The following is an 8,904-nucleotide window of genomic DNA, read 5'->3' as shown; positions in this document are numbered from 1 at the left end:
CATTTGGGGGTGCCTGGGTGGCTCATTCGGTTAAGCAGTTAAGCATCTGCCTTCAGCTCTGGTCATGATCTCTAGGTGCTGTGATCAAGCCCCGCATTTAGCTCCCTGCTTGGCAGGGAATCTGCTTCAGTCTCTCTTTTTCTCCCTCTATCCCTAGACTCTGCTTGTGTTTTCTCTCTCTCTCTTTCTCTCCCTCTCTCTCAGCTAAATAGGTAAAATCTTAAAAAGAAAAATAAAAGCTTACTTTTACAAGTATGTGAATGTGGGGGCATCTGGCTGGCTCAGTCAGTGGAGCATGTGACTCTTGATCTTGGGTTTGTGAGTTTGAGCCCTACAGTGGACATAGAGATTACTTAAAAAATAAAGTCTTAAAAAAAACAGTATGAGTATGTATACAGTGTAATGAGACAAGCTGATAAACATTATTTAGTAAAGAAATATATAAACTTTGGTGTTTTTTTGAAACACTAAAAGTTCTTTTGATTCTGTAATTTAAATTTCATCTTTCCTGCTGTTGTTATAAGTTTGTTAGAAAATGATCCCAAGTAATAATTTAGCTCACATAAGGAATAGAAGTTTTGGCCTCTTATTCATGAAATTTTATTCTTTTTTTTTTAAAAGATTTTATTTATTTACTTGACAGAGATCACAAGTAGGCAGAGAGGCAGGCAGAGAGAGAGAGGAGGAAGCAGGCTCTCCGCAGAGCAGACCCTGGGATCATGACCTGAGCTGAAGGCAGGGGCTTTAACCCACTGAGCCACCCAGGCACCCCTGAAATTTTATTCTTTTTAAGTAATATAACTATTCAATCTAATTTAATTTAGTCTTCATTAAATGGAGTTTTTCCTCATTATATTAAGCATTCTTTTTCTCCTTTTTTATGACTTCAGAGTGATAGAAGTTTAGTGTAATATGAAAACTCAGAGTATCAAATATTAGTGAATAAAAATTAATAAACTAAATGGAAAAGAGACTTAGTAAAACATTTTAATTATTTGAGTTAGTGACAAGGGGGAGTGATTCTTTGATATGATATAGGGAAGGTATTAGATTAACAGTTTGCCTTATTATTTCAGGCAATTAAAATACCTCCTTAACTATATGTTTAGCCTCCCAATAAAAAAATAATAATAATTTTAATTGCTTGTGGGCAATTATTTAAAAATATTACCAGAAAAGTTCATGAAATCCTCGAAGAAATTATGAAATACTCCAAAGAAATGTTTTCAGCCAAATTTATTTCAAGAATACAGCCAGCTTTAATCAGGGAAATACAAATCAAAACCACAATGAGATACCTCATACCAGTCAAAATGGCTAACATTAACAAGTCAGGAAACGACAGATGCTAGTGAGGATGCGGAGAAGGGGGAATCCTCCTACACTGTTGGTGGGAATGCAAGCTGGTGCAACCACTCTGGAAAACAGTATGGAGGTTCTTCCACCTTCCTCCAAATACCACATTACTGGGTATTTACCCTAAAGATACAAAGATAGGGATCTGAAGGGGCACGTGCACCTGAATGTTTATAGCAGCAATGTCCACAATAGCCAAACTATGGAAAGAACCTAGATGTCCATCAACAGATGAATGGATAAAGAAGAGGTCGTATATATATACAATGAACACTATGCAGCCATCAAAAGAAATGAAATCTTGCCATTTGCAACTATGTGGATGGAACTAGAGGGTATTGTGCTGAGCGAAATAAGTCAATCAGAGAAAGACAGTTATCATATGATCTCCCTGATATGAGGAATTTGAGAGGCAACGTGGAGAGTTTGGGGGGTGGGGAAGGAAAAAATGAAACAAGATGGGATCGGGAGGGAGACAAACCATAAGAGACTCTTAATCTCACAAAACAAACTGAGGGTTGTCGGGGGAAGGGGAGTAGGGAGAGAGGGGTTGGGTTATGGACATTGGGGAGGATATGTGCTATGTTGAGTGCTATGAAGTGTGTAAGCCTGACGATTCACAGACCTGTACCCCTAGGGCTAATAATACATTGTATGTGAATAAAAAATGAAAAATTTAAAAAAAAAAGAACACAGCCAACTTTAGATTGTGGCTGGACTAAATATCTGATACTGCAGTTTGATTTTTTTAACAGTCTGCATAAGAGAAGAAAAAAAATTTTTAAAGATGTATTTATTTTCTTTAGAAAGAGAGCAACACAGGCACACGTACACGGTGGGGAGGGGCAGAGAGAGTCTTAGGCCAGAGCCAGTGGCAGGGCTCAGTCTCACAACCCGGAGACCACCACACTAGCTGAAACCAAGAGTCTGGTGCTTAATTGACTGCACTACCCAGGTGCCCCAAGAAGAAAAATTTTTTAAAAGAGGGTTAGCACTATTCTGGAAATGCATATCTCTCTTCTCTGATCTATTATATTTATTATAACATTCAACTCTCAAAGTACAGACTTATTTCCCTATTTCTGAATGGGGGAGGAGGGCTCATTGTTATTTCAGTGCGCTGACTGCAAGTTGTAGTTACCTTGAGTAAGGCTGCATTGAGGTGTTTGTTGTTTGTTTTTTTTCATGTAACTTTAGAGCTAGACTGAACTTACCAGTTGTGTGGCTTATCTTTCTTATTTTACACATAAGATAGGGCCTCACAGATATTTTTGTATGAAATCCATAGCTACTTACTGAGAGAGCCATAGCTAGAATTCATATCCTTTAAATATGTCTTTATTGTTTTCCTCAAAAACAGACATCTTCCACTGATTTTTCACCATTGCTTTGTTCATACCTGGGAACCACAATTTAGTGGAACTCTTTTTATAGCAAATGTTTTTTTCCTTTATCCAGTGGATTTAATCGCTTAAAAAGGACTTTTTCTTTATTTGACACTTTGTGATCTATTTGTCATATTTTGACAGTTTTTTAATTACCTCTTCAATTGTCTTATTAATAAGCTCTATATTTTTATTTTCAACTTTGTTCTTAATTGTGTTCTAAAAGATAGTCCTTTTGTACCTTTAAACTCATTTGGTGGGGCGCCTGGGTGGCTCAGGGGGTTAAAGCCTCTGCTTTCGGCTCAGGTCGTGATCCCGGCGTCCTGGGATCGAGCCCCGCATCGGGCTCTCTGCTCAGTGGGGAACCTGCTTCCTCTCTCTCTCTCTCTCTCTACCTATGATCTCTCTCTGTCAAATAAATAAATAAAATCTTTAAAAAAAAAAAAAAAACTCATTTGGTTAGTGACTAAAAGGATAGGGCTAAATTCTGTAGTATCGAAGATGGATTACCATGAGATCAGCATCTTCAAGTTTTAGGAATTCTTAAGATAGATTTTCATGCTTTATTAGATTTTAACCTTATGTTGTGGGAGAACAAATTAATCTCTCTTAAACATTAAATTATCAATCTTCTAGATCAGAGAAAATATTCTTTTTGTTTGTCCTATCAGACTTTCATAATTTAGAATAATAGGAAGTCTGTAGATGGTTATTTTCCTATACCTCATTTCCTTTTTTTTTTTTTTTTAATTAAGGCAAGTGGTCAAACTCTAAAAATCAAAAAACTTCACGTCAAAGGAAAAAAGACTAATGAGTCAAAAAAAGGCAAGAAAGTAACTTTAACAGCAGATACTGAAGATGAAGACTCTGCATCTACAAATAGTTCACTAAAAAGAGGAAACAAAGACCTGAAAAAAAGAAAAATGGAGGAAAACACTTCTGTTAACTTGTCAAAACAGGAAAGTTTTACTTCTGTTAAGAAACCTAAAAGAGATGACTCCAAAGACCTCGCTCTTTGCAGGTATTATTTCAGTTTGCATGTGCAACATATTTATAACATTTTATTTGTTTAGAAACTCTACTATATTAAAGGTGACTTTTTGACAATTTATATAAATAGGAAAACGTGAAGTCTATAGTATAAATAAATGAATTCCTCTTTTTAAATCAATTAACTTGTATTGTTTTTACCTGAAAGATTATAAAAATTAAGTTTTTAGTAAAAATAGGTAATTCTAAAACACAGATACTGATTTCGAACACTTTTTTTTTTTTTTTTTTGAAGTATGATCCTTACTGAAATGGAAACTCATGAAGATGCATGGCCTTTTCTACTTCCTGTAAACTTGAAACTTGTTCCTGGTTATAAGAAAGTTATTAAGAAGCCTATGGATTTTTCCACAATTAGAGAAAAATTAAGTAGTGGACAGTAAGTAAATAATTTCACTTCAGTATTATTGAATGCCTAATATGTGCTGGGTACTTTTCTAGTGAGCCAAAAATATATTAATTAAAGGACCTGCCTTTGGAGAGGGTATGTGTGTGTACTTTTGTGTTTAGCTAAGATAGACTGGTATGGAAGACAAGTCCATTAAAATTGCTTAAACAATTAAAAAGCAGTATGATAAAGCTGCCTTTGACATTGGAAGGCCACCAAACCCAGCCTGAGAGGTAAAGAAAAATAAGAGGGAAGCCTCCCAGAGTAAGTAAGTAACATAAGCTGGAGCTTATATTGTATATCAGTGGAATATTGACAGTATCTCACGTGGATTTAACAAAAATTGACTGTAATTTTTTCAGATCATTACAATGTAGAGATAAAAGGTCATTGGAAATGTTAAATTAAAATTTAATTTTTTTAATATTAAAAGTTAAAAGTTTTATGGGTTGCTGGAAAATCCTAAAAATGTATTTATTAAATGTGGAAGGAAACTATTATTTTCTCTTCTCTACCATATCCTCTTTGTGATCCTACCTGAAGACCAAAGTGACTTCCTGGCCACAGTTACTGATACTTGTTAGGTAAAATTAAACTCCTATCAGAATAGCAGCTGTTAATGGAGTTTACTTGGTTCTGAACAGTGGCCCATTTTGGAGCCCCCAAAATGAGACCATTCGCTTACAAAATAAGCTCACACAAAAGCTTTCCCACATGGGAATGGCCACGTGCTGCGAGCAGTATGTGTTCTCTTCTTCCTTCTCCTCAGCTCGTCTTACTCCTTATTACTGGCTTAGCTTAATGTAATCTCTGACCATAACTTCAGGCCAAGTCACAAAGAAATACAAAGAACGAAGGAACTTTGCATTGAAAGAATATCTATAAAAGAGATTTTAATTACATTGTTGTTGTTATTGTAATTACCTTATAATGCAGTATGTTATCTAGTTCCTCCTGGATGTTCTTTTGGTGAAAATCACTGTGCTCCTTTATTTACATTCAATTTCTAAGAGTTGAGTAGAACTTAACTCATAACAATCAGTGTCCGTCTCACATGTTTCAAAAGATTATGTCTGTTTTATTTTTTAAAAAATTGCAGAAGGGACCTGCAAATTCGAATTCATTTAAAATTCGAAATTTGAAAACATTTAAAACCATTCGAAAACATTTAAAACCATTAAAACTATTGATTCTAATGTGATCCAAAAAGCAGTAGCTCCTGTCTAGATATGAATTAGTTCTTTTGCTTTTTCTATCAAAACATTAAGATGTTTAGGTGGGTAGCATAATGGACTTTATAATCAACATGGCCAGGACAAAGACTTACACAGAAAGGCTTTACATATGTCTCTAGCTCCTAGCTGGAGGATGAACCTAAACCTCAAAATCCCCAAAATAAACATGAACACAGAGCTTAGACATTACCAAACATTGTTGTTCCATTTTGAGAATGAGTCCTGGTGAATGAAGGAAGTCAAAGCAGAGGCAAGCAGAGAGAGGGAAGCAGTTCTCTTTAATCTTTTTGTGACGTCCGCTCTGTGGGAAGCAAAATTTAGTAGATTCAAGCTCCTCTAACTTCAAGTTTTTGATTTAACCCAAACTAATAAGCTAGAACCAGAACTCACAAACAGTATTTCAAATGTTTAAACTAGAATTTATCAAATAGAGGGGAGGAAGTAGTTGCTTTAATGAAGCTTTCTGGGTTCCATCAACTGTGAGAATAGTGTTTGTTTCACCTAGAATCTCACCTAGAATTCTGTCCTGGATTCTGGTCTCCTTAGCATTAATCATTAACTTTTTCTTATAGTAAGGGCCAGTCTAAAGAGATAAATATTTATCAAAGTAACTTTTAAATATTTTATAAAATTTATTCCCACACATGCTGTATGATTCCATTTATATCAAACTTCCAGAACAGGCAAATCCATAGAGAAAGACCGATTAGTGGTTGCCAGGGGTGGGAGAGGGAAGAATGAGAAGCAATTCCTTAATGGATATAGGGTTTCCTTTTGGGGCAATGGCAATGTTTTGCAAGTAGATAGAGGTGGTAATAGTAAATGTTGTGAATGCACTAAACGGCACTGAATTGTCCACCTTAAAATGGGTAACTTTATGTTATGTGAATTTCCCCTCATTAAAAAATAATAATTCCCAGAAGAACAGGAAAATGGGTGAGGTTACCTAAGGTCTGAATTAATTCTGTGAGCTCATTATAGATAGAGAAATGTTATTTTATTATTGCACATAGGAGAAGGAAGTGAGAAGGAGTGGAAGACTATATAAGGTATCCCAGCAAGGAAGTAATTCCACTTTTACCAAGGCTCAGAGTTTCAGTGTGTACTTCAAGGGTATTTCTAATACATAAATTATTTTAGTAGTTAGCTTACCATACATTAGAGTTAATTTAAAAATAATTTAAATTTCTAAAAGCCCTCTTTCAAAATGTATTGTTTTCACTTAGGTCGGCTTGAAAGAAACCACTCTTTTACCAATGAGTTTAGGCAGATTCATTCGCCTTTCTGTTCTCTTTGCTCTGTTTTTACAGACAAAGATTGGGCTTCTCCCACCAAAAAAGCACTGAAGCCACAGTGCTTTTTATGAAAAGGCAGGTTTTCATAATGTTGTCTCTGATAAAGGGATGGAGGGTTTTTGGTTTTTTTTTTTCTTTTGGGCCAGTTTTGGATTATCATACTCCAATGCTTGAGCGTAGGAGCACAAGTGAAGAGAGAAGAACGGAAATGGGAAATGAGTAGGAATTAATATAGCAGTATATCCTGGGATGTATGTAGAAGCTACAGGACACGTGTAACATTTTTGGTGGACAAAAAGCATTTCCATTATTTCCACTATAACTAAATAGTTTTGAATGTGGATGATAGGGTACCACAACTGGTCAGAGGAACTAATAAACCAGCCAGGTGGAATGAGTCCTGGGACAGCACACTAGGTACACAACAGGAAGCTGGGTTTGGGGAAAATGCTAGTTAGTTGAAATATATGTGGATCATCAGAGAGATATGTTTTTTCCATTTAATCTTTTAAAATACTGCATGGTTCAGAACACATGCAATTTTTTTTTCTGTTCATCTGTAAGAGAGTATAATGTTTTATATCAGTTTAAATGTAGTTATCTTAATCTTTTTTCTTTCAGTTTTATTTTTTCATTTTACCTTTTATTACCTCTTCGTTTGTTTTTAAAACAAAGCCACCCTATAAAAACAACCTCTAAATCATGTGTTTTCTTTCAGATATCCAAACCTTGAAACCTTTGCTGTAGATGTCAGGCTTGTTTTTGACAACTGTGAAACATTTAATGAAGATGATTCTGATATAGGCAGAGCTGGCCACAGTATGAGGAAGTATTTTGAAAAAAAGTGGACAGATATTTTCAAAGTGAGCTGAAGTTATAATAATCTTTTTTTTTCCTTTTAAACAAGGACAAATGAGACCAGCAATGTGAACTGTATTTACATAAATGTGCAAGGCACATACATAATGACTTTTTTTTCCTTAAAATAAGTATCACAAAAAAAAAAAAAGTATCAGAAGAATGATACCATTTTTAAAGGCTTCACTCCTACAACAACCAAGGCCCTTGGTTATTGGTTTGTGTGATTTATCAGCTAATTTAGGTAGAACAGGGAAGCACACCCAAAGAATTTTCAAAGGAAAGGGTGTTATAGTGCAATAGCAATTAAAATATATCAAATCGCACTGAATATTCAACACCAGAGCTCTAATGTGGGAAATGGTTCTCCTTTCCCTCTCAATAAATATCTATTTTTCATTTTTTTACTTTGTAGTTTATTTTTTAGTGAATGTATTTAATTTTATGAATTATTTATGATTAAACCACATCCAGAATCTTCGTTTTCTGTGAAAAGGAAGAACTAGAAAATTGCTTTAAATCTTGAAAATACAACAAGGAATGTTTTAAAATATAAAACAAAGCCAAGTTAAACTGTTTACACTGATGTGCTATAAAAGCACCAAAAATAAACTTTACTGTAGAGTTACAAGTACATTTATATATATATAAATATATATATATATATATGTTGCTGCATCACTTGTGTAGTTAAATTGTATTTCAAGACAGTGAAGAAAAATTGACATGTATATACTGTTCATTATTGTTTATATTAAGTCTTGTTTTAAATATGTATTATGTGTATATATTGTTTGGAGACATTATTGTTTATGCCTTAGAAGGACTGTAGCATTTTATTTTAGTCTGAAGGTAATTATAGCTATACAGCTTGTACAGTAATTATCCTCTACCAACACTGTGGCGTCTCCTTGATCTTGGTAGTGCCTGCCTTTGAAACAGGGTGTAGGGGATATTAGTTTTCCATTTTTCTATTTTGTTATATAATTTTAAGCCACCAGGGCCTAAATTAAAGTATAATCATTTGTATCCATGTGGAATAAAATTGTGACAATTTCCTACACACACAGTATTTTTTCATAGAAACATTTCCTTCCCATTTGCCTTGCCTCAGAAATAAATTTAAAAAACATTTGTAACCACTGTGTTTTATCTACTGTGTGTTGTGGTGGCCTGTTGGAGGCAAATAGATCAGAATTTTTTTTGTACCTATGTAAGAGTACTTGAAGTTTTATTTAAAATCAAATGTTGTGGAAAAGGTAGCATTCTTTTTTTTAGGAGTGTTATTTTTCACTACTATGTGTGGCACGGATACAATAAAAGACTTTTACAAACTA

At 34.4% G+C, this 8,904-nt stretch overlaps 1 protein-coding gene across 15 annotated transcripts in view; it reads left to right on the top strand.

Annotated features, from left to right (window-relative positions):
* The window catches only part of BAZ2B (bromodomain adjacent to zinc finger domain 2B), a 303,077-nt gene extending 294,173 nt beyond the window's left edge, over nt 1-8,904 (top strand). For all 15 annotated transcript variants that reach the window (XM_032857888.1, XM_032857896.1, XM_032857895.1 and 12 more), the window contains 3 exons: nt 3,497-3,762; nt 4,027-4,170; nt 7,428-8,904. In XM_032857888.1, coding sequence (XP_032713779.1) covers nt 3,497-3,762; nt 4,027-4,170; nt 7,428-7,581 — 564 coding nt within the window. In that variant the 3' untranslated portion in view covers nt 7,582-8,904. The remainder of the gene's footprint in view (nt 1-3,496; nt 3,763-4,026; nt 4,171-7,427) is intronic.

The sequence above is a fragment of the Lontra canadensis genome, unplaced genomic scaffold, assembly GCF_010015895.1.
Source record: "Lontra canadensis isolate GAN:19392208 unplaced genomic scaffold, GSC_riverotter_1.0 scaffold13, whole genome shotgun sequence".
NCBI classification, from domain to species: Eukaryota; Metazoa; Chordata; class Mammalia; order Carnivora; family Mustelidae; genus Lontra; species Lontra canadensis.
This window is presented reverse-complemented; position numbering and strand designations above follow the sequence as displayed.